The sequence below is a fragment of the Pogona vitticeps genome, chromosome 1, assembly GCF_051106095.1.
Source record: "Pogona vitticeps strain Pit_001003342236 chromosome 1, PviZW2.1, whole genome shotgun sequence".
Classification (NCBI taxonomy): domain Eukaryota; kingdom Metazoa; phylum Chordata; class Lepidosauria; order Squamata; family Agamidae; genus Pogona; species Pogona vitticeps.
The window spans coordinates 169700157-169726371 of record NC_135783.1 but is presented as its reverse complement, the minus strand read 5'-3'; the positions used below and the strand labels follow the sequence as shown (position 1 = coordinate 169726371).

Genomic DNA, 26215 nt, shown 5'->3' with positions numbered 1-26215 from the left:
AACAGCTGCATCCCCTAACTGTAGTCTAATGGGGGGGGTGGGGGAAGCCCCACATCTTTGACACAAACAGATTCCATAGATGTCTCCTTGGGAAAAGACAATTACTTTCTCCTTCCCCCCCACACCCCCAGCATTACTTTGTCTGGAAATCTTGCATTCAATCTTCAGATGTGGCTTGTCTGTCCACTTAGAAGGATCAGAGCTGCAAGACAAGCTAAGAATGGTGTCTGTTTGAACAATCACAAATCAGCGTAGATACTTCAATTGTTGTTGGGGCAGGTGGGGGAGGTGACACAGTCCACTCTTATTATATGCAGTGCCCTCATTAGCTATACAGGCAAATGGAAGACAGCGAGAGCAGACACACCTCTAGCCTGCTCAGACATAGCGCCAGACACTTTCTGTGCTCAAAGGAGAGCCTTCCAAGAGGCCCTTAGCCTCTTCTCTTTGCATTGCTCTGGAGTGTGGGGCAGGTCACACATTAATGTGGTGGAGTTTGAACTTCTAGCTTGGCATGCTGGGGACTTGAATGGAACTCTTCTGAATTTGGAAATTACTTGCTGCAGTTTCTCTCTCTAGATCTAACCTTAGCAATTTCAGAAGTGTTTCTTTGCTTTCTAGCTATCCAGATGTGAAAGTCTTGGAGAAGGGAATCAAAGTTTTGATTCAGAAACAACTGCCTAATGGGGATTGGCCTCAAGTAAGTCCATCTTTTTTCAGTGTATCCCACGTTGACTTGCATTTTTGTACAAATTACAGCATCGCCATTCACCTAAATTTGTTCATCCCCCCCCCCTTTACCTGCTTAGCTCTTTGCAATTTCTCCCACTGTTTCTGTTTCAAGTCTTGAATCTTGTTTTTTGTCACTCCTGTCTCCTCCAGATACCACTGTGAATCATACAGAATCTTTGCTTAGGTAGACGGCATTCCTTTTCTGGCTGCTAGCCAGGCCATGAGAAACAGTTTTGACCATTACTTATCCTTGGAGGCTCCATTGTCAAAATCCCTGCTGAACTTTTTCACCTTGCTGATGTAGTTCTTATACATGGCATGTGAGCAGTGCAAACAGGAAAGACAAGTGCCATCTACACTGATGTGCTAATGATTATTGATTACCTGTCTGATTTGCCCTGATATCCCTGCATGTTCCTCTGTAATTTTCCCTTGCCCTTCTCTAGTGCATGCTACCCTTTCACATCTTCAGGACTGTTTACCTAATCCTTTTTCTAGCAGTTTGTGTTCACCATCTCAGGTGAACTTCACACTCCTTTCTGTTTGGGTTTATGATGTGACCAGGATCTTTACACAGACCAGACTCCAAATATCAAAAGTGTATAGGATCTGTTGTGGAACTGGTGACTTATAGATTGCTTCTGTTGTTTACAGAATAGGCATGGCTTACCAAAGGAAACAAAGAATAATATTGCAATCACAACTTGTTATATAATGATACCCCATAATACTTGAATACCAATTACGCTAAATAAACAGATCTACTTGATTACCAGATACACTAAGTACTACAGATCTATATAACATATCTTATTTCTTCTTTGCTTTCAACACAATCAAAGAAAACATAATTTATTACACAAGTCACACCTTACATCACATTCTTGTTTTCTAAAGATCCTGTCCTTCAAAGGTATATGTTACCTTTTTCACCATAATATTGTCAAAACATATTGCATTTTATCAGATATTGCATGAGCATATTAAGCACTGTATGAGGCCAAGACCATAACACAGCTGACTGTTTTCCATACAAAGACTTATGACCTTATTAAATCCTTCTTGTATTTTAGAACCTTTTGTGCTTCTTACCACCCAGGAAAGATAAGATTCTGTTATTTTGCTCTACAGGAGAACATCGCTGGAGTATTTAACAAGACCTGTGCTATCAGCTACACTTCCTACCGCAATGTCTTCCCCATCTGGACCCTGGGACGCTTTTCTCGTCTGTATCACGCCAGCCCTCTTGCTAGCAAGCTCTCTACTGGGGCCTTAAGAAATGGAGAAAAGAGACTGGCTGCAGGGCTGACAAGTAAAAATACATTGTCATTCATCCTTTCCTAAGTTTGGGATAGTAACCAGTACTGAACTTACCATTTTGTTGAAATTCTTTGTAATTTTCTCAATTGCTATCAAGGGCTATGTAAAGATAACCATAAGGTTCTGTTTGAAAGAACCTCTGAAAGGACACAATTGAAGGGAAGGCACTGAAAAGTTTTCTGAAAAATTGTCATCCTCCAGATTCTGATTAGGGTTGGAAATACAAGACACAAAGAACTGGACACAGAGACAGTGTGGCCTGACCAGATTTCCTTAGCAACCATCACTGTACTAATAATATTTTTAGCAAAAAATATTTCTATTTTTGGCAGTTAGAATGTGGCTTTATAGAATCGTGTTCATTACTGAGTTTGAGGACCAAATTTCATTTGGTGAATGAAATCATCATTTGGCAAATGAGCTGGTGAATGAAGTAAACAAAGCCAGAGGAACCCTTCACAGTAACATGTAGGCAAAAGGACAGAAAGAAGAAAGGAAAACCTTTTTAACATTTTAAAGACTAACAGTGTGAGCTTTTGTGGCTCAGAATCCACTTCTGCAGACATAGTGATTAAAAGCATGTTCCATGTACACTATTTATCCCATGATGATAAGGTTCATGAGGAGGAAAATAATAGACCAAGAAATAATGGTTTGTTAAGACAGGAAGCAGGTCTCAGGTAAACTAATAAGCTAGACAGACTTGGCTGTCATAAGAATTTTAAGAGACTGTATAGGGAAACATTTTTATACCCATAAGATATTACAGAAAGCTGAGTTATTAACAAATATTCAGTGCGCTAAGAAGCCTTGATCTTTATTTAGGCCCTTCGAGGTACATTGGAACTTGTTTATGTAGCCAGTTTCTGCTGCCTCCCTTTCTACAAAAAACTGGAATACCGTATCTGCTAATTAAAATCCTCTTGTGCTAACAAACTACTGTCACCTTGTCTGCTCCTTTACCTGGACACGTACTGTACCTCACCACTATGGAATAAACCACCATTGAATAAACAGAGGATATGTATTTGCAATCTTGTGTCCAAAAATGTGGATTTTAGTCCATGAAAACTTACATTGAAATAAACCTGTTAGTCTTTAAAGGGCTACAATATTTTGCTCCCTCCCCCCTCCCCCCCTCCCCCCGCACTCATTTTACTTGCATGCTGACACAAACTAATATAGCTGGTTTTCTGAAAGTTATTGTAACATTTAACTGATGCTTATGGCAATGCAAACCCCAGGATTTACACCCTAAATTTTGCTGGTACTTGGCATTAGGTACATATGCTGGACAGGAGTGACTCTGCTCGTTATATGTTAATTCTACATGCAGTGGCTGCAACTGAGTGAACATTTTAGAGTGATAGATGTAAATAAATTTGGTTGTGGATCATGTGGCATTTTCATTAAGTCTAAGGGACTTCAATCTTTTTTTCTCCTTGTAGAGAAGTGATCTTTTTTAACAAGGTATATCTCACATGTTGGCAGACCATATAAGAGGATGGGCATGCCTAGGATGGCTGAATTAGTGTCCTGTGCTACCTCAGACTGCATTGAGCAAATTATATTTTGAATGTCTCTTTTAAAAAGAAGGCTCTTGGGGAGCCAGAATAGCTGAGTAGTATGATCACAGCTAGAAACATTTTTAATGGGATGGTAAGGCATTATTTTGTTTTCACTTAGAAAAAAATCCCTTTTTTGGAAGTAATATGGTCTATTTTACTATTTGTTTCCTGTTTCATTCTACCTACACATCACTGCCTCTCTAATTAGAAGAGGAACCTCCTTGTAGCATGTGCTTATTGATAAAAACAGGGACACTCTAGATAACTTCAGATATGGTTATTATAGCTTAATAAGCAGGAACCGCTACCACCCATCCTGTTATCTGTGGCTTGCAGTTGATATGTATTGCCATTGCTAGTAGCAAGAGGAAGTATAATGGTAGAAATGTTTGTACTTGCTTAACCTGCTTAATGCGACTGGAGTTGTCAATAGCCATTTCCCCTCATATTCTTCTTGGGGGTTTTTTTATGCACAAAGTTTCTGTTGGGAACACTACTGTGGTATAAACATGTCCATGGATTAGGTTTTGGGATGCCCACAGACCTTTTATGTGATCTCACATACTCTTGAAATAAAATAACAACAAGATTCTGGCCAGTGTTAATCAGATTTGCAGGAAATACAGAGTGTTGGTACTAAGGTGGTAGGTCTCACCTAGGGAAATCCTACGAACATTTCTGGCAGTGTGCAAAGCTGACTTTATATTCTTCCATACTTGGAACTGAATTGTGCTGTAAAAGGAAAAAATAGCCCTGTATTCTTTCTCTTAACTGCTGTTCCTCAAATAGTAGGTTGTGAAGTCACAGCCCATTCACCCTCCTCTTTGTTGTGAGCTTTAGTCTCTGCCTTTTGGTAAAAACTCTTGTGATCTTGGGCCACTTTGTTCTGAATTGCTTTGCTGGTGATGCAAAGGATGTTTTTTTGCATTGTGAAACTCTGCTTATGCCAGGGAGCCCAACATGGTTTGATATAGTTTGGTTTGGTGGTGACAGGGCACTGCAGCAAACTGGCTGGTAAGTAGCTATCGCTTAAGGCTGTCTCCATGTTGCAGAACTTAGGTTTTAATGTTCAGTTTGTTAGTCACCACAGGGGTAACCTAACTTATTTCCATTTTCAGGACAGTTGGTCCAGTACAATGAATACATTTAAAAGATTACATAAGTAGGGTCACTTAGCTATTTAAAACTTGAAAACTGGTTTTACATAAAATTATACTGGTACAAAATCTGTGTTGTAGACCTTTTTATTTGTTTTTGCTGTAACTGGAGTACTATCAAGTTATCTACCTGGCACATGCGCACACACAAAAACACAATGTTTCATCCTTGGGCCTTGAGGCCAAGGCAGCTGGGCAATTTGGGACTCCTAGCTTATCCTAAACAGCAGCACTGATGGCAATGTCAGCTGTTTGCCCTTTGTGCTTGAGATATTGATGTTGCTTCTCCAGCCACAGCTCTGGCTAGATTCCAAAGTAGCCACAAGAGGAAAGGCCTCACACCCAAGAAGGGAGCTACCAGCAACCAAGGCCTTGTGGCAGCAGCTGTTTCAAGGCCTGGGTTAGGTATACCTCTTTGTAATCTGCAGGATAGCTTCCACCCCCCACACGTACTCATGATGACACAATGAAGTGAAGCAATTCTCCACATCTTAGATGTTAATGCTCTTGGAGATATAAACAAAAGGGTGGGGACAAGCAAAGAGCAGTACCAAACACTACGCAGAGACAAATGAATACATTTTTTAAAAATAAGCCAAGACTCAAAAGTAATAGCAAGGCAACAGTGTTCCATTAAGAACTGATGACATCATAATGGTGTAGAAACATTCCAAGCGTGTTGAGTTTCCTGTGGGTCTTTCAAAGCACTGGGACTAGTGACCTGTCCAGCAAAAGCCATCTGCTACAAAGTCATCCTTCCTTACCAGAGGAAGATGTCGGAGGAGAGAGAATGGATGAGAAGAATTCAGGAAGAAAATGCACATCTCAAAAATCAAATTAGACTGCTTAAGGAAAACTATGAACTGCGCATATTGTTGGGTCAGCAGTGTGACAAAAGCAGCCAAGTCCATTTATTAGCATCTCAAATTTCTCCTGCCAATGCTGATGCTGGTTCACTGATGAAAGGAGGTAAGGAGCAAGTTCTGCCAGTTGACTAAGAAGCTCTTATGAATATGTAATTAATATCAAATATTCATAATTTTAAAGCACCCGTACCTTAAAAAAAACAGTTTCCCAACCAAAAGGGATAATTCCATAGAGGGCTTTGTTGCATTGAGGGTTTTTTTTCTGTGCTTGTCATGTTTTAATTCAGATTTGTCTGTGCTCAATCTCATTGTGGGGTAAATGGCCAATAATGTTGGCACCCACTGTTCCAGACCTCCCAAGAGATTGTTTTACCGTCTTCCTGCTCTAATTCCGATCACACCATTGAAAAGAGATGACACAGTTTAGATGTGATTTGATTCTTGCATCAAATGAACAGGCTTTGTCTCATTTCTACCAACCATACCAGGCAATAAAGCCTTTTTTACTTTGTTAATATTTATTGAATCATTTTTGCCTTATGAAGCCCCCCCCCAAAAAAAAAACCCTGGATATGGCACAGCTCATTCCAATGGAGTAGCTGTCACATCAATAGCCTTTTCAGCAAATGCTCCTCTGAAGGAAATCTGCACACCAGCAACATGCTTCCACATTTACAAGGCATGACAAGGTAGCAGCTGCCGCAACTTGATTGATTTGATGAATTCAGCCACCTTTCCCACCACCACCAACTAGTGAATATTTTGGACACGCTTGTGTAGGTCCCATTCCTGGATAAACTGCAGACTGAGAATGGTGGACATTGGCTTCTCTTCCATGAAAGTTCATTCTGGTCTGCATAGAATAATACAGCCCAAGTCTTCCCAAGGAGTGGTTAACTCCACTCCTCAGAGCACAGGGGACATGTCTTCAAAATTCTTCCTTTCTCTGGCTCCTTCTGTGCTGTGCTATGGAATGAAAACAGAAGAGACAAAGAGGATAGATGAGGTGTGATAAAGCCCACGAGTGTTCAGTCTCCCTGCCCTCCTCCTCTGGTGACAGGATTAACTGGTCCCGCCTCCCCAGACCAGAAAGGTTTTTCACAGAAGGCAACCCAAGTGTCTGTTTAACTCCTGAAGGAATGAAGGATTGCCACAAATGCACAGCTCCTCCACACTGAGCATTTGCTCAACTTCTGTTGCACCCAAAACACTGGTATTGCATCCTATCCACATAGTGCAGAGCGAAAACAAAGAGTCAGGAGATTCTAAGTAGGACCAAAAAAAAAACAACAATCTTGTTTTCTGTTTTTTTTTTCACGCTACCAGTGATGGTATATTTTTGTTCTCCTTTGCTGCAGTGCAGGACCTTAATTCCATGTTGTGGGTTGTCATTTGATTTTGTTTCCTTATGGGAGTTTTTCTACTGGACAGTTTCCACCCCTGCAGCAGGTAGGAAGAAGATAGAAAAGATATGTAAAAGGGGAGGGCAGTCCTTGGAGATGTCAGATTCCAGATGTGTGTTGACAAGCCATGCTGGGATCACTCAGTGCATCCAGCAGCAAATACCCTTTCCATGTATGGGCACAAACACTGGGATGATCTATTGAATTCTGCAACTAAAAATCCCAGAATAACCCCAGAATGACAGGAGACAAGCCCACTGACAGGTATTGTTTGCATTATCTTCCCTACTACTTCCAATTTGTCTGTAAACAAATTGTCCCATAAGGAAATGTCATCAGACTTCTCTAAAATACAGCCAGATTACCTGGTTGCTCGGTCGGTTGGTCGTTCATTCATTCGTTCAATTTATACACGGCCAAGGGGTACTCTGGCACGTTACGACACAAAATAATAAAATAACAATATCCAGAAATCAAATCATAAAATACAACTCAGTTATATTGGACTACAGCCAGGGTTATCTTTTTGCTCACCAAAGCTCTCATTATCGCGTTGCCCAGAAAAAAATTCTTACTCCCTTTTCTCACAAAAAAACACACTGAATTAAAAATAATAATTTAAAAGACAAAACAAAAGTGGTGCTACTGAAGTTTAGCATGGGTCACCTTTCCAACAATCATTTTTTCTGAACAAAACAGAATCCCAGATTCTTGTTAGATCCCACATAGATCTGTACCTTGTTACACAGAAATATACTTTGAACGACCTTTTTATAAATTCCAATGAGAATTTTAGAAAGCTAACCTATATCAATGCAAGTGTAGGTGATACTTTTATAGACCCCGAAAAAATCATCATGCAATCTGTGAACTTTCAGAGATCAGTGTCACCCACTTCGTCAGGTGTGTGCCAATGTGAGGAATTTAAAGTCCAAACGTTCATGGCAATTTGGGCTTTGCCAGGAAAGTTACTCTTAGATGTAAAGTCCAAACATTCCTGGCAAAGTGGGTTTCTCCAGAGACATCTTTCTTAGCTGAGGTAGCTATGGATTGGATATCTAGTTACAGCTAGATATTTTAGTGGTCTATAAAGATTTCACCTACTCCTGCATTTTGTATTTTGTAATGACCCCATGGCTCTCTTTTGTATTTCAATGGAATTATAATATATCAAATAATATCAAGCACAAGTCCTTAAGATCTGCCAACAACATGCATTCTAGTCAGCCACAAATATGCCCTTGTGATCGTTGGTAGCATCATGTTTATTCTTATTGTTGCAGTTCAGTATATTGGAAGAGAAGATTCTAATTATTGCCCCAACATCATCTCCAAGGATACCACTATTCAGTCCACTCCCAGTGCTCAGACATCGGTTAAGTGGCTTTGCAAAGATCCTCTGCAGCCCAGAACTGGGGAAAAGAGAGCCACACATTTGTCAAACATGTCATCTTCTACCATTGGACTAAAACAACTTGAAGGACCCATAGAGATCTCTGTACCCAAGAAAACTTGGCTCCCAGATGGCCTTTTTCCTGGTGATAAGACTCAAGTTTCGTTACCACTTTGCACTGGTGAGTAATGGTTGCTTGATGTCAACTATGTGTTTGTGTGTGTAGGCCCCCACACACTGGCAATAGAATGGTAGCATGTGAATCATAGAATCATGAAGTCGGGGTCTCAAGGGCCATGGAATCCAACCCCTTGCTCAATTTGTTGTTTAGTCATTAAGCTGTGCCCGACTCTTCGTGACCCCATGGACCAGAGCACGCCAGGCCCTCCTGTCTTCCACTGCCTCCCAGAGTTGGGTCAAATTCATATTGGTCACTTCGATGACACTGTCCAACCATCTCGTTCTCTGGCATCCCATTCTCCTCTTGCCTTCACACTTTCCTAACATCAGGGTCTTTTCCAGGGAGTCTTCTCATCAGATGGCCAAAGTATTGGAGCCTCAGCTTCAGGCTCTGTCCTTCCAGTGAGCGCTCAGGCTTGATTTCCTTCAGAATGGATAGTTCTTCAGCGTGGCCTCTGTGAATGCACACAAATGGGCAAAACAGCGCCTGCGCTGGTCCTCTCGGAATCTTCTAGAGCTTTAGGAAAAAGTAGCAAAGTTTAGGTTGCCCTGCACAGCACATGCTCTCAGTTCCATTTTTTCTGCCCGCGGAGCTGGAACCTCTCACCTAGAGCTCCTTATTCGCATTGCTAAATTGGCTATTTTTGATCCTGACTCGGCTTGTTTCTTTGACTTCCCACCTATCTGTTGCCCTGACCTCAGACTGAACGATTTTTCTTCTGATCCTGACTGATTCTCACTGCAAGTACTTGTTGATTCATTTTTCCTGCCTATTGAGTGCCCGCTGAGGCGGCACGCGCGGCCTTCCTAATCCTATTATTGCCTCATTACTGGACTTCCTCCCTGTAATTGCCGGCTTATGTCACGTTCAGGACCTTTCAGCTGCTGCTCTTCTTGTTCCAGAAAGCTACCTTTCTCTGATGGACACAGCCTTTGTGTTTTTTGCCTGGGGGGAAACTATCAACCCCATCTCTGTAAACACTGCAAAGGGTTTACCAAGGCAGCTCCTAAAGCTCGTCAGCAGCGGTTGAAGTATTTTCTTTGGAATAAGACTCCCTCTGCCTCTCAACCGTCTGAGATGGAGTCTACTCCTACCCCATCTACTATTCGGTCTGAAATTCGGGTTGCCTCACCACCCCCTCTTCAGAATACTAAAACTGTGGACAAAACCAAGAAAAAGCCACCTACTAAGAAGCCATGTACTGATTCTTCTGCTTCCACCACTGACAGCGGTCTGAAACAAAAGAATACAGCATCTAAAACCAAAGGAAAATCTAAGGAATATACGCATACTGTTCCCGCAATTTCGGCGTCGGTGCCTTCACCTATTTTAGAGGATTCTTCCCAGGATCGGGAAACTTTCTCTGAGGCAGGAACGTCTTTTCCACCCCAACAACAAGACCTACTGCCTGTTGATGCTGGACGATCACCGTCCACAAGCCAACTAGCCCAGACAGTTGCTAGTTTGGCTATGGCCCAAGACAGCCCTGTTTTTACCGGGCATCACAAACTCCTTCATCGGCGTCGAGGTCTCTGGCTTCCAATTCTCCACCCCCAAAAAGGTTAGCCAAGACCAAGAATCTGTCCCCTTCTCGACGTCCACATTCGGGACAGGAGGTAGTAATTTTGCCTAGCAAATCTCAGCATCGACATAAGTAGGCAGGATTACTCTGACTCTGACGTCAAGAGGAGACGAAAACATTGACATTGAAGAGTATAATCACTATCTGATTCAGATTATAGTTAAGACCGGAAAAAATCTCGGTGTTGACATCGAAGACGGGATTATACCTCTGACTCCTCTTCGATGTCAAGAGATTACGGGAGAAGAAAAAGAACTCACTACAATTATTCCTCTTCTTCTCCATCGGTTTCTCCCCCTCACAAGCATCGATGTCGAAAACACATTGACATCAAGAGCCACAAATCATTGGGACAGACCCATAGAAATGAAGCTGCAATTCCTCATCAGGACAAGTCGCAAGCAACTTTCAAATGCACAACATCTGGTCGTGAGCAATCATCCCAAAGGGAAACAGTGCATCTTGCTAAGAGACTCAACTCAATCAAAGCTTGCATGTTAAAAAGAGCAGAACGCATAATAAAAAGAGCAGTTCGCAAGTCCTAGCCACATGCGAGACAAGACACGCACAGGGACTGATGGCTTCAACAACATGTGCAGTGTCTCACGCTCATCTAAAGATGTGTGCTCTTCAATCTTGGCTTCTTGCCCTCTACGATCCACTTCACGACAGTCAGCTGAAACGCTTGCTTGTCACACCAGAACTCTCACAACAGTTACAATGGTAGACGTTTCTACCACATCTCTTAATCGGCAGGCCCTTTCGACCTCTACAGCTGACATGCCAGGTCACAATGGATGCAAACCCCACAGGTTGGGGGGTACATTGCGGGGAACATCAGATCCATAGGGTCAGCTCAGGAATCCACCTTCCACATCAACCATCTAGAACTGCTAGCTGTAATAAAGGCCTTCAGAGCATTCCTTCCTCTGATACAGGGTCAGGGTGTACAGCTCATCAGAGACAACACCACAACCATGTATTACATAAACAAGCAAGGAGGAACTCGATCCATGTCCCTACTTTTCCTGGCAGTTCATCTACGGGAATGGTGTTGACAACATCACATATTCCCTGTAGCCATCCATGTAGCCACGACAGACAACGAACTGACTGACAAGTTGAGTCGTCTCCCATTCCAGACTCACGAGTGCTGAAATTCACAGTCTACAAACTTCACCACTCTCCTTGACTTAACTTCTACGGTATCTTCGATACCTGTTTGATTCAGGCCTCTCCATCTCTACATTAAAGGTCTATATTTCAGCCATTGTTTCTTTTCAGCCACGTGACTCTGAAGCATCCAGATTTTTCTCACACCCAACACTTAAAGTGTTTCTTAAAGGCCTTTCTAACATGAGACCTCCGGTAAAGCATCCTGTACCACAATGGTCATTACAGGTTGTGCTACATTCTCTCACTCGTCAACCTTTTGAGCCTATGGCATCCTGTGACATCTGTCTTCTAACATTTAAAACTGTATTCCTAGCTGCTATCACATCAGCACGCAGAGCGAGTGAGTTGGTAGCACTTTGTTCTGATTCACCTTACCTCCAATTTTTCAAGGACAAAGTCATGTGATACCCTGACATTTCGTTTTTGCCCAAAGTTGTTTCAGAATTTCATGTTAATCAGCCTTTGGTGTTGCCTACACTGTTTCCAAATCCTGTTTCTGATGTTGAGTGCATGCTCCACTCCTAGATGTGAGAAGAGCTTTAGCATATTATGTCACATGCACCAAGGAATTCCGCACAGCACATAGACTGTTCCTCTGTTTTTATGGACAGCGCAAAGGTTCTGCTACCTCCTCTTCCACATTATCAAGATGGTTGGTTTCGACTATAGCCCTTGCCTATGAACTGCAGAAAAAGCCTCTCCCTGAAGGTCTCAAAGCTCATTCTACTAGAGCTACTACGGCCCTGCTCCGAGGAGTTGACATCCCTGACATCTGTAGAGCAGCTACATGGTCCAATGTGTCTACATTCATAACACACTATAGACTGGACCTCCGGGCCAAGAAAGAGACCAACTTTGGGAGACCAGTGCTGACATCCATCCTTCAGTGACGGCCCTCCTTCTGGTAAGTGAGCTTGCTAGTCACCCATTTGTGTGCATTCACAGAGGCCACGCTAAAGACAGGTACCTTGGCACCAAGCATCCCCTTTCAGTTTCTTTCAACCACTGCGTTGAGAACCTCGTAATTCTGCTTCTGTAAGTGAAAGAGAAAGAGAGATTATTCTTGATTCTCCCCTGAGTCTTCTCTTCATTAAGCTAAACATACCTAGTTCTTTTAGTCGTTCTTCATAGGATTTAGACTCCAGTCCCCTTATCATCTTTGTTGCTCTCCTCTGCACCCCTTCTAGGACCTCAGTGTCTTTTTTGTATTGTGGTGACTAGAACTGGACACAGCACTCCAAAGTGTAGCCTCACCAGCCCAGTACAGAGTGGTAATGTCTCTTCCCGTGATCTTGATGCTATCCCCGTTGATGCAACCTAGGACTATGCTGGCTTTCATGGCAGCTGCAGCACACTGCTGACTCATCCTTAGGTGGTGGTCCACCAGGACACCTAAATCCCTCTCACAGGTACTACTGTCGAGCCAGGTACCACCTATCCTGTAATTGTGGATCTGGTTTCTCCTGCCTAAGTGCAGGACCTTACTTTTCCTGCCACTGAACTGCATCTTCTTGGATAGGGCCCAGTGTTCAAGTCTGTCTAGATCCTTCTGAATGTTTAGTCTGTCTTCCAGAGTACTAGCAATTCCCCCCAGCTTTGTGTCATCAGCAAATTTGATGAGTGCTTCAAGCCCCTTATCTAGGTCATTTATGAAAATGTTGAAGAGCACTGGGCCCAAGACAGAACGTTGAGGGACTCCACTGCACACTTCCCTCCACGTAGATGTGGTTCCATTGAAGACAACACATTGAGTGTGGTTGGACAGCCAGCTGCAAATCCATCTGGTAGTTGTGCTGTCTATCCCACTTTGTTCTATCTTATGCAGAAGCAGGTTGTGGTCTACCTTATCAAATGCCTTACTGAAGTCTAAGTGTACTATATCTACTGCGTTTCCTTGGTCCACTAATTTAGACATTTTACTAGGACCATTATAAAGTGGCAATACAATGCACTTTAAAATATCACAGGTAAGTGAAATATTTAAGAAATGGTTTCACCAGTTCCATACCCCCAGTGCACTTCCATGGCTAAGCACTACCATGGAAGCTCACAGGAGTTTCAGTGGTGCTGCCATGGAACAAACAAGGCTTCCTGAATCCACTACTGTATCCTCTAAACCAGCCATTCTCAACAGGCTGATATTGTTCCCTGGGGGGGCATGGCACATTTGAAGGGAGGCACAAGTTGGAGCAGGTTTTTGTTTAGTCGTTAAGTCGTGTCTGACTCTTCATGACCCCATGGGGGGGTCATTGCACCTGAGGGTAGTTGGAACACACTCTTGTGGTTCACAAAACTACTCATAACGTTATAATTCAGTTAAACAAGATAGAAAAAATACAGGGGTAGAGTATCTTACCGTAATTGGCAAGGATCAAGAACACCAAGCCAAACGATGCAATGACCACCCATGCGGGACAGAGAGGATTGTGCAAAAATCTTATTCTTTATTTATTTTTTGTGGATGTGGTGTGTTGTGTAATCCCTTTGTCCTTTAATTCCTTCAGATGTTGAAGTGCGTTGTTAAAGAAATATGTTTTGTTGCAGCTTACTCTTCAAAGGACATGCTAAGTCACTCGCCCTCATGGCCCGAAGAATCAAACACCACCAGTATGTTCAACAGGGAGGATGGCCAAGCACAGACCTCATTTTCAGATGACCTCAAGCTCCACAAAGGAGGGTCCATCTTAAGGATTTCTGAGAGGCAGCCCTCTCACATTTCAAACAGCGCACAAGACTCAAGCCTCAACAAGGCTCAGACTGATTCCCAGGAGACTCCGAAGAAGAAAAGGGTCTGGTTTTCAGACACCCTTGGCCCAGACAAGTTAAGGAAGCTCCAGACATTCTACTTAAATGGTAATACTTGTGACGAACACGGGTTCGAAAACACACGTGTACGCTTGGACAGAGAGCAATCAGGAGTTTGCACATGCTAAAATGGGCTGAAGAGTCCAAATTCAGTCTGCCATGCTACAACACTCCTTCTCACAAGTCTGCCCACATAAGAACACCCTGGTACTCTCAGATATTATTGTGAAAAGGTCAAGTGGGCTTTGTAGTCCTTAGACTTCACTTGCACCACTGACAGGACTCTAAGTAAGCTAGGCCGAGGCAGCACTCTCAGATGACCCTATGGCAAGTGTACTGTTCAGGAAACCAAATGAGTTTTATAATCTTTATTTTATTAAAGAAAAAGCATGTTACTAAGCCAAATTAAACCAAAACAAATAATCTAGCATTGTGCTGTTTAGTTACACAGATGTAGTGAATCAAAGAAAACATGAAAAATATAAAAGTATTCAAAAACCCAAAAATCCATTAAGATGAATAAAAACAATTCCAGTCCAGGAAATCATTAGTAAACAATATAATCCAAGTTGGTTATAACAAGGCTATAGTCCTCAGTGATACTATAGAATAAAAATCCCTAAACAAAAGTAAAAATCCATTATATGTCCTATAGTCCTTAGAAAAGTAAAATCCAGTAAATATACCATAGTCCTTACTAAATTACAAGAGCATAGTCCATATGGAGTATTCCAAGAAAAGAAGTCCATAAAGTATATCCCATAGAACAGTCCATAGAAAATAGTCCATGCACAGTCCTTTTAGGGAAAATCCCATAAGTCCAAAAGTAATCCAGCAAAGCATAGAAACCAGTCCATGTAGGTAGACCACCAAACTCTCTCTCAAGACATCAGGGTAAGTCCCATATGGCTGAAATGTAGGTCACGAATCACTGAAAGGTCGGTCTTGGAAAGACAAAGTCCATAGGTAAAAAGTTCCTTTTTCAAGAGTAACTGGCAAGGGCCTAATGCACCTTCCCACGATGTCATCCAATCAGAGTTCGTTACTAGGCAAACAGTCCTGTTACATCACATGAATTCTTTCTCATACACACCAGATGTTATTTGGGTTACGGTGGTTTATCAAAGAGTCACAACAATTCCCATCTAATCGCACCGAGTCCTTTTTCTCAGGCTATCAGAATAACATGCTCTCTGCTCGCCTAGAAAACAACTTGTCAGCATAGCACAGATATTATATACAAAGAAACAAAATGGAACCTCTCTGGCTCACTTCATAATTACAAAACCCATATGCCTTTAAAAGATTTTAACTTAAAAACCCATCTCATCACAAGCCCCCTGAAGATTAACAAAATTCCTAAACAATTTAAGTTTTAATTTTGATAACTGAATAAGATGAGATATCATAATTAAGCAGTAACAAAATAGAGATAGATATTAACATGAGCATAAAGTAATACATTTCAAATATGATTCTAAAATAGCAAAACAATTGTTACATGAGAACTAATATAATTACAGTATTTACCATACATGAGAGAAATTTGCCTTAGACACTTCTACTAGTCTGAAAAACAGAAGAATAAACAAGTTAGTATACTTAATCAAATACATCACTCTGCATATGCTCAGATAATACTCCAGTCATCAAACAGCAAAATAGTGAAACAAGGTTTAACATCATAATAACTTGACAATCTAATATACTGATATGAAGTAATAATAGATAAAACACTCTATGTATGCTCAGGAACATAGTCATACAGAATACCAAGAAGATTAAACATCAGAGCTTTAACAATTCTAGCCATTTTCTCCCCTTGCATCTGCACTAAACACTCGAGATAAGCAGTGGGGAATTAACAGTAGATGTTCAACATCAAAATCATATTTTTGCAATCTGAAATACCACTGCGTTAATCTTGGGCTTCGATGTCTCTGCTTCTCTAAGAATATCAAAGCATTTTGGTCTGCTTGAATTGGATCAGGGCTGTAAATTACAAGGTTGTCTACATATAAATCACCACACAATTCATCAACCAATTTCTGAAAAGTAACATAGGTATTTTCCATTCCAGGTGCTAGTTTTCTGAGTTGGTAAATTCCTCCTTTTATTCCAGTCACAGAAACAATTTCTACCAACATCTCAACATTAATTGTAAGGATTGATTCAGTCTTCGTGAGCTCATTTAACTGGCTAAAATCCAAGTCCACTTTAGGATTAGGTAACACAGACTCCAATACCTGTTCTGAGCTAAATTGATCAATGCCTTCCACGCCTTGGTCTAGAAATGTCACACCTCTGGACACATGTATTGCTGAATTAGCTGTGCTATCAGGTTTGGTCACAAGAGGCCGCTGTTGCAACAAAGTTCCCTCGGGAGTACTCTGCATAGCCTCAGAAACAGTATCAGCATTCTCACCACTTCCTTGGAAAATAGGCTGTTGAAAATAAGTATTGTCCCAAACCTCTGCTTTCCTTTCTAAAGACCTTTCTGAGAAGATTAACTGTGGTACTGGGCCAAATCTTTCAGTCTCTGAAGAAACATCAGTACTTTGTAATCCCAAAAAGTTAACGCTTCCCCCTTCATTGGTTGTGTTAGGAACAGTCTCACAATGTGAAAGTCCATGCTGCAAGGTCTCTGTACAAATAACTCCTCCTGTAACATTACTCAACGTCTCTGGTAAAGGTACTTTATCTTTTTCGGTCTGCCTTGATGTGTTCTGTCCGGTCCTAATTAGTTCCCCCTTATGGAGCATTGCCTCCCTGCAAAGCTGCCAGGAAGACCAAGGAATGCCCTCCAACTTCACAGTATCTAATTTCACTGAACTCGCTGGGCTAAGAGAAGGGGGGTTGTTGGAGATCTGACATGCATCAAGATCTGCTGACACAAGTCCTGTTGCTTCTAAGCTCTCAGTCCCAGCAATTGCCTTATTACTTTGGAAAATCCCTTGCTCTCCTTCTTCTAGCAAACCCATAGTCTCCTCCCAAATTATTTCAGAACTTCTCACCTGTCCTGTGCTCTGAGAAAGAGCTGAGATTGGTGCTGAGCTGAATTCCAATGCACGCCAGTTTTCCCTTGCGTCGCCCGATGTTAATTTCCTCAAGGACACAGCTTCTCGGGAAATTTTTTCCTGCATTCCTCTCTCTGCGCGCGTCTCCAGGGCCTGTAAATCCTCTGTTTGGACGGACGATGAATCGCTGTCTTCTCTGGAATGCTCCTTAGCATTCCACTGGGCCTCGTTAACTCTTTCCACACAAACATCTTGCATCTCAGGGTTGCTTCCAATTGTATGAAGCGCCTCATTGCAGTAATCCCCAAAGGAACCCTGCTGAACTTGGAAAAACCTTTGCATCAAGCCAGGTTCTGTGCTAAGAAAACGTTTTAAAAGGATGTTTTCCTGATAAAGCTCACGTATCAGGAAATCTCTTTCCCTAATTTTCTGCTTGGCTTCCTCGAAAAATCCAGAAGCCACTTCTAAGAGTATATCCACGGACTGTTTTTTCTCCTCCATCTCTGCTGGTACTCTAGCCTAGGCTAGGTCAGCGAAAACAAACAAAAAGGAGAAAAAAAAAATTTAAAAATCTCCTCTGCACTTCTGACCAACTGCTGTCCCTTCTGCTATCCTAAGATAGGCGAGAGAACAAACAGCTGCCAAACCAAAATAAAATTAAAAATCTCTTCTGCACCTTTGACCAACTGTTGTCCCCCTGTGACCCTAAGGTCTGTGAGAGGACAGACAGCTGCCAAACCAGAATACTGAAAAATCCAAAAGGAAGAGAAAAGAAAAACTGTGATCACTCTGTGAACCCTAGAGTTACAGAGATGATCAATGACTGAACTGGGTGCAGATAGATACCTCCAAGATCCTAGGGCATGACTTTAGGCCAAGCCAGATGCAACTAGGTACTCCTGCCAGATCCTAAGATCGTAGTGGGGAGACCCAGAGTTAGTCTGGAACACGGCCAGGTGCTCCGGCAAATCCTAAGATTATAGGAGTACGCTTAGGCCAAAACAAAAAAAACAAAAAACCTGGATGCAAGTTCCAAAACAATGCAGTCAGAACAAAGTGGCCAGAGTCATTTATGCAATCCTAAGATTGTGAAATGACCTGCTGCTATCACAGAGTGCAAGCACTCTAAAAATAAAGGACATGCATCTTGGAATTTCTTCACTACAACGTTGTAACAACCTGCACATGCCTACTGATTAAATCCAATTGTCTCCTAACAGTTTGCTTGTCCCACTGGGAATCTCTTTCTTAAAAGAGCACCCCAGATTCTAACACACATTACCACAGTCTGAAGATTTAACACCTCTCACCACAGCCTTTAGATCTAACTGCTGGCAAACAGCGTTTCCTAGGAAATTACTGTTTACACCCAGGGAAGCACCTAGCTCCTTGAAGCCTCAGTGTCCCACTGCAATCAAAACTTAGCTTGTGGATCAGAGTCACTCAAGCTGCCAAATAGAACAAAAATTGGTCATCCTGAGGTACTACAAAACCCAGCACGTGGTTCATCGCGCAGCTGCCACCATGTGACGAACACGGGTTCGAAAACACACGTGTACGCTTGGACAGAGAGCAATCAGGAGTTTGCACATGCTAAAATGGGCTGAAGAGTCCAAATTCAGTCTGCCATGCTACAACACTCCTTCTCACAAGTCTGCCCACATAAGAACACCCTGGTACTCTCAGATATTATTGTGAAAAGGTCAAGTGGGCTTTGTAGTCCTTAGACTTCACTTGCACCACTGACAGGACTCTAAGTAAGCTAGGCCGAGGCAGCACTCTCAGATGACCCTATGGCAAGTGTACTGTTCAGGAAACCAAATGAGTTTTATAATCTTTATTTTATTAAAGAAAAAGCATGTTACTAAGCCAAATTAAACCAAAACAAATAATCTAGCATTGTGCTGTTTAGTTACACAGATGTAGTGAATCAAAGAAAACATGAAAAATATAAAAGTATTCAAAAACCCAAAAATCCATTAAGATGAATAAAAACAATTCCAGTCCAGGAAATCATTAGTAAACAATATAATCCAAGTTGGTTATAACAAGGCTATAGTCCTCAGTGATACTATAGAATAAAAATCCCTAAACAAAAGTAAAAATCCATTATATGTCCTATAGTCCTTAGAAAAGTAAAATCCAGTAAATATACCATAGTCCTTACTAAATTACAAGAGCATAGTCCATATGGAGTATTCCAAGAAAAGAAGTCCATAAAGTATATCCCATAGAACAGTCCATAGAAAATAGTCCATGCACAGTCCTTTTAGGGAAAATCCCATAAGTCCAAAAGTAATCCAGCAAAGCATAGAAACCAGTCCATGTAGGTAGACCACCAAACTCTCTCTCAAGACATCAGGGTAAGTCCCATATGGCTGAAATGTAGGTCACGAATCACTGAAAGGTCGGTCTTGGAAAGACAAAGTCCATAGGTAAAAAGTTCCTTTTTCAAGAGTAACTGGCAAGGGCCTAATGCACCTTCCCACGATGTCATCCAATCAGAGTTCGTTACTAGGCAAACAGTCCTGTTACATCACATGAATTCTTTCTCATACACACCAGATGTTATTTGGGTTACGGTGGTTTATCAAAGAGTCACAACAATTCCCATCTAATCGCACCGAGTCCTTTTTCTCAGGCTATCAGAATAACATGCTCTCTGCTCGCCTAGAAAACAACTTGTCAGCATAGCACAGATATTATATACAAAGAAACAAAATGGAACCTCTCTGGCTCACTTCATAATTACAAAACCCATATGCCTTTAAAAGATTTTAACTTAAAAACCCATCTCATCACTGAGATGTTGCTACCAATTGATGATGCACAGGTATTGAAATGAAAACACCATGACCAATACAAAGGATTTCTTATTTATTTACTTTGTTTACTTTATTTCTATAACGCCTTTCTTCCAAAAAAAAAAAGGGGGGGGGAGAACAAATATGGCTGAGACATAAACCACTGAAATCATAATAAACTACAGTATCAAAATGCAATTAAATGTGAACCAATATTAAAAGTGCACTTGTCAAGGAGAGTTATAAACAAAGTATGTTATACAACTAGAGCGCAATGCATCTGTTCTCACCCCCCCCGCCCCCCAAAAAACACAGTTCGTTCAATGAACAGGAAGGTGTTTGCCTTCTAGTGGAAGAACAAAAAGGAGGAAGCCCAGGTAGCTTCAGTTGAGGGGAGTTCCATAGCTTAGGAAGAGCAACTAAAATGTCCTCTCTCTTGTCTTCGTAAAATATTCAGGTAAGCAGGCTTTCCATATCACTTGTTTAGTCTTCTCCTCCAATTTTAGAGGTGTTACCATTGCCTGTATGGACTACCATCTGGCTGGAGTTCAAGCTTTCAGTTAAAAAGTTGTCTGGGGCTTATTTTATTTATTTATTAGTTTTATTTATAAGCTGTATTTCTCCCAACAAGGGTCCCAAAGCGGCTATGAGAGCTGTATTCCAAAAAATATACTTTTCAAAGTTCCGACATTATGCATCTTACTGCATTTCCTACTTTGGCAGGAAGGTGAACAGGATCACTCTTGAAGTCCCTTCTACATGTCTATATGAGTCTGTGGCTGTCCAGAAACACTGAGTTCTGATTTGTCTCCCACAGGTTTCTGGATGCTGTTTCCCTGGGGAAGTCTCAAAGGGGGGGGCGGGGTTTGAGGAAAGAGGGTTAGTATAAATTATTAGAAACCTCTGCTTGTTATTTTTGTTTTTTCAACATGGTGACTGTGTTTGCCAGAAGTCAAATATGGCAAAGAAAGTTAAGCTATTTTGTGGTTGTATAAAATATTCTCAGAACAAAGTGACACCTTGATTTCCCCCTGATTTTTGCAACTTCCCTCTCTTTCTCTTGCATTTCCCCCCTGCAAATCAAGTGGCCGTGTGTCACTCATGGGGCATGCCTGTGTGCTCTTATGATTCTACAGGTTTTGGTTTTGCCTCGGTAAAAGATAATGCAAAAATTAATATGCAGTTTATGAGATTATGATCAGAAATCCACTGTGTGCAGCAAAATGTCATTACTTGTTTATATCCACCAGCAATGTTCATGTCTGTTTTACGTGTTTCCCTGCTCCCATTTTTTTCTGAAAGGGACTGTAAGACAAGTTTGTCTGAGAAATACTGACTGACCCACGGACGCCAAGGAAGCTTTGAAACTGTGTAGCGATTTTATATATGGATCTCTTTGTTCCAAGTCCAACATTCAAAACCATTATATTGTTGTTACTTGCTCACACTAGTAGTTACAGTGTAATTTTCAAATAGCTACAATATATTGGTCGAAAAATAATGCACCAATTAATGTGCTTGATTTGCATGCAATATAAAGCTCCACGTGTGAACATTGTATACAATTTTTCACAGTATGCAAATTGGATCATCTAATTTTCACAGTATACAGTTTGGATTGTCTAATTTGTATAATATGTAAAAATAGGCTGTGCGATTGGCGAACTGGAATATGCACCCCTATGATATCCATAAAATAATATTATAATTAAGTGTGTAAACAGCTAAATCAGAAACAGTTGTCTTTTTGAGCGAATCAGTTTCCAGTTTCCTCCAAGGAGCCAGCTTTTGCTGACCTAAGATTTCCATAAAGGCAAGTATTTGCTCATTCAATCATTGTGAGAACACTTATCCAGACATCTGACCAACCCCTCTCCTTATTTTGTGGAATCCAAAATTCTGCTAAAGTAGGTTAAGTGTTGTTGTTAAGTTGTGTCCGACTCTTTGTGACCCCATGGACCAGAGCATGCCAGGCCGTCCTTCCACTGCCTCCTGGAGTTAAGTCAAATTCATGTTGGTTAAGTGTACCTAAGTTGAATTTGTTTATTGATTATATTTCTTATTCTCTCTATGTGGTTATCTTCACCTGTTTGCTCCTTCGTCCCACTATATTTTTATATTTAAACATTTGACTGTGTTGTTTTGAGTGCAAATTTCTCTCTTAAACGTTCCCTGCATGAAATCCCACAGTTTCAATATTACAGTTCCTGTGCTTTGAATTGTCACAAGATTTCATTAGGTTCTGTATCCTCTAAATCTTGAGGCAGACTCCAAAAGGTTAAAGCCAAAGCACCCACCCTTTAAAAAATAAAACAAAATCTCAGATGTGTACTGGAATGCGGGGGGGGGGAGTATGGGTCCATGTCAATAGGATTACGAGGAGACCAGGCTGTCTGATAGGTCTATAACTGATTCCTTTGCTGGGGAAAACGTGTAGAGAACGGGTCCACAAACAGGCAAAATAAGATTTGCCTTCCAGATCCATAACAGAGGTAGAAGTGGAAGTGTTTTGGGTATGTGCTGCTCAATACTCAAAGAACTGAATTTAAGAAAACTGAAGTTGTCATTATTACATCCAGTGAGAGAGAGAAGTAATTGACACCTATTTTAAACCACCTTTTGTTTATAAAAATGACTGTTTTGAATGTAAGATGAATGTAAACATTTATTTCCATTTTTTTTCACTCCCCACAGACATAGAGATCACTCAGAACAGCAAAAGAAATGGGCGCATAGTGGGAGAGATTGCCTTTCAATTAGATAGGCGAATCCTTGCCCATGTGTTTCCTGGAATCACACGTCTCTATGGATTCACCGTGTCCAATATTCCTGAGAAAATCAAACAGGTGAGTGGCTAAAACGATAATGAGAAAGGATTTGCTTTGTGATTGGTATGGGTAACTCCATCCTGAATCTCACACCATTCAGCTTCGTGAGGTTACCTCAGAAGAAGTTGTATTGTTGAAGATTAAGAGAGAGAGAGAGAGAGATCACACACACACACACACACACACCCCTCTTTTGCATGTATCTGCCTACTCCTGGACATAGTCTCACATATGTACTCACACCCATCCACATGCCTTCCTCTGTTGCCTGTGTCCCAGGTGTGTGCACATGTTAACATCTTCCAATCAAATGAGACGTTACAGGGTCTCTTTACCAGAACTATTAACAAATCCAAGATTTTGACTAGGTACACCTCAGGCATCCTGCACTGATAGAAACCATATTCAAGAAATGTAAGTCATTAATGAAGGCCAAAATTCAAGTACATAGAAATGTGTCTTTCCTGCTCTTACATCATTTTCTCCTCAGCCATGTGATCTGCTTTGCGTGGCTCTGGAAATAGACAACTAGGAATGTTGTTTATTTTCCACAGATAATCTTGATGCAATCCAAGCTTCTAATTTAACATGTTTCCCCAACTTTTTCACCACTTGAAGGAGCACTCTTTCTAGAAACAGATTTCTAAGAGCATGTCCTTTGACCTTGAGTTGGAAAGGAACTTAAGTGGTCACTCAGTTGAAACCTCAGTGCAATATCTAAAATTAATTTTGTTGAAAACTTGTCTCATGTGCCCCTAATAATACTGTTGAAAGTCAAACTTATTACCTTGCCTTTTGTCAAATGCTAATAGTGACTTATATAGGTCAATATCTAGGTCTCCCTGAAATCTTTAAATGGCTCTGTGGACGAGAAGATGTATCGAGCCATAACCCAGCGCTACCTGGACCTAACAGCCCGCCTAGAGAAGATGGGCTATCATACAGAAATCCACCCTGTGTTTAGTGAATTTCTCATCAACACCTATGGCATCCTAAAACAAAGGCCAGATCAGAACTCTAATCCCATGCACAACAATCCTGCTGAACTCAGAAAGATAGTGATAGACATCGTCCCACCCAAATTCCTTGGAGATACCTTACTGCTGTTGAACTGTTTGTGTGAACTTTCGAAGGAAGACAACAAAGCTCTCTTTGCTTGGTAGTGCACACCGCAGCTCTTGCCGTAAAGACTCTCATAGTAAGAAGACACAGGCACAACCTATGTGTAATAAAATAGTATTTGCTGAAAAGGGGAATCAAGTAGAGTGCACTTTTTTTGTATCAGGCTGTTGCTGGTAGAGCTGCTTTTTGCTGTGTTTAATTCACATTGCTTTTGACTAGTTGTACCTTTAAAACTGATAATGTGTTTTTTTTTAATTTATATTATATTTATATTTATTGGCAGCTGGTGGGAGGTAAATTTTAGTATAAATAAAATACAATAAAATAAAAATTGTTGTTCAGCACTCAGTTCACATATTAAATACTTAGTTACTTGTTCAAAAGCTTGTTAACAGATTGCCAGATATCTCAAAGCTTTCACATTTCTCTCATCCCACTTATGTAACACTTCCTGTGGGGGATGTCTGCACTTCCAAAATTTCATAAACTGCCTTGAGTACTATCTTTTACTGGAAAGGCAGCGTATAAATATAATACATGAATAACATTCATTCCCCGAAAGCCAGTACCCTCTGAAATTCAGCTTTTGAAGATCATTTCCTATACGGATGACATGGATGACTAGAGACACTGTTCTTGTCTGTATGTTCTGTAATGCTGTTGTATAGTACGCTGAGCTAAGATGAAGAAAACGTTGTTGTTATCAATGTGATAAGCAGGATGAGAGCACAGAAGCTCTCATCAGAGTGCCGTCCACAAATAAGACCTCCAGGGAGGTACAGACCACTCTGCTGCCAACACCTCTCAGGAAAGTACACTGGGGGAGTCTGTGTGGGTCTAACAGTAGCAACCGAAACGGAGAGAGAATTGGCAGGAAGGGAAGAAAAGGGGAGGTCCAAGGCAGAGGCAGGAATTTGGGTTATAAATAGGGAGGATGACAATATCCCGGGGGGCTGGGAACTCATCTGGGTAAACCACCCTTGGACTGGGAAATGGGAAAGGGCGAAAGTACCCAGGGAAGAGGCTGACTATTGCCGAAGGAGAGGACTTCCCCAGCACCCGTCTTACTGGGGTGAGTCTGAGGTGAGGGAGTGGAGGAGACGACTGAGGGAGGAGAAGGAAACAGTGGCGCGAGAAATTGAGGAACGTGGAGCATGGCGAGCAGAGGAGGCGTGGAGGATGATGTACCTCTGGGACCATGGGGACAACTTGTGGGTGAGGGAGACCCGGTATGGCAAGGGGACAAGGATGACAAAACCTCCCCATTATTGAGAGATGAAGGCACCAAAGCAGATGTGCCGGACTATGACCCTTTTGTTGCTGGACCCTGGAACATTAAATCTTTGAACCCGTTTGACTCTGAGCTCTAGTTACCCTTATGAGCCCCGTCGGCTTCGCAAGAGAACTTAAGACAGGAATCATTTAAAGAAGTTTTACCTTTGCATAAAGAAATAAACACTCGTTTGGATTTCACTTTAAAAAAGACTCCTGGTTTATTCGAACAAAGGGGAGGGATGAATACCGAACCTTCACAATCCATTTCCAGTGGCATGTTGCTATACCTCTCTGGATACGTTGGCGTCATCTTGCAGGTGCCGATCCAAATAGGGAATAAGCAACTGACACACCCTTTCCTACATATGGATAAATGCCTGGCAAACTTGCTGGGCCAAGACTTACTTATGAGATTACGAGCTATATTGGAATTCTATGAAATGGGAGGTAAGGTTCATTTTTCCTCTCCAGCAGCACAGATGTTTGTGCTAAGTAAGCTTAAAGCCCCCAGTAGGGAAAACAGTGATTGGAGATGCAGTGGCCTCAGCAGTAGCACCTTGGGTCTGGGCCCCAGGAATACGGGAGGGGGGGAGCCAAATAAGCTGAACCCATAGAAGTGAAATTAAAGACAGGAAAGAACTCAGTGTGCATGAAACAGGACCCACTCAAGGAAGAAATCAGAATAGGACTCCAAGAGGTCTTGCAGGGACTGATCAGCCCCTGGATTTCTGCATTCAGTACTCCCATCATGGCAATTCTAAAGAAAGAGGGCAGGGCCCAATTAATGTGAGATCCATGGGCTGTTAATGAAGTAACACAAGATATTTCTCCAGTTGAACCCAACTCTTACAATCTGGTGACCCTGATCTCCAGTTCTCGTGCCCACTTTAGTGTATTAGACTTGAAGGATGCTTTCTTCATTATTCCCCTCATACAGAATTGCTCAGGCAGTGGGTATAAACCTGCCTAGTCGGCCCTTACAACAC

At 41.6% G+C, this 26215-nt stretch overlaps 2 protein-coding genes and 1 long non-coding RNA gene across 4 annotated transcripts in view; 2 read left to right on the top strand and 1 right to left on the bottom strand.

The window, feature by feature from the left end:
- Window positions 1–2988, top strand: part of LSS (lanosterol synthase) — a 56643-nt gene extending 53655 nt beyond the window's left edge. For both annotated transcript variants that reach the window (XM_072976995.2, XM_072976999.2), the window contains 2 exons: window positions 622–700; window positions 1864–2988. In XM_072976995.2, coding sequence (XP_072833096.2) covers window positions 622–700; window positions 1864–2076 — 292 coding nt within the window. In that variant the 3' untranslated portion in view covers window positions 2077–2988. The remainder of the gene's footprint in view (window positions 1–621; window positions 701–1863) is intronic.
- Window positions 2989–4849: 1861 nt separating this feature from the next.
- The window catches only part of LOC140701366 (uncharacterized), a 29669-nt gene continuing 8303 nt past the window's right edge, over window positions 4850–26215 (bottom strand). The window contains exons 2-3 of the long non-coding RNA XR_013537806.1: window positions 12346–12411; window positions 4850–6609 (exon numbers count right to left, since the gene is read on the bottom strand). This is a non-coding gene — a long non-coding RNA (uncharacterized LOC140701366). The remainder of the gene's footprint in view (window positions 6610–12345; window positions 12412–26215) is intronic.
- SPATC1L (spermatogenesis and centriole associated 1 like) lies at window positions 6706–24337 on the top strand. The gene is made up of 4 exons (XM_020814829.3): window positions 6706–8620; window positions 13923–14231; window positions 22699–22850; window positions 23669–24337. The coding sequence occupies exons 1-4, from the start codon at window positions 8308–8310 to the stop codon at window positions 23993–23995; spliced, it is 1101 nt and encodes a 366-aa protein (XP_020670488.3). The 5' UTR covers window positions 6706–8307; the 3' UTR covers window positions 23996–24337.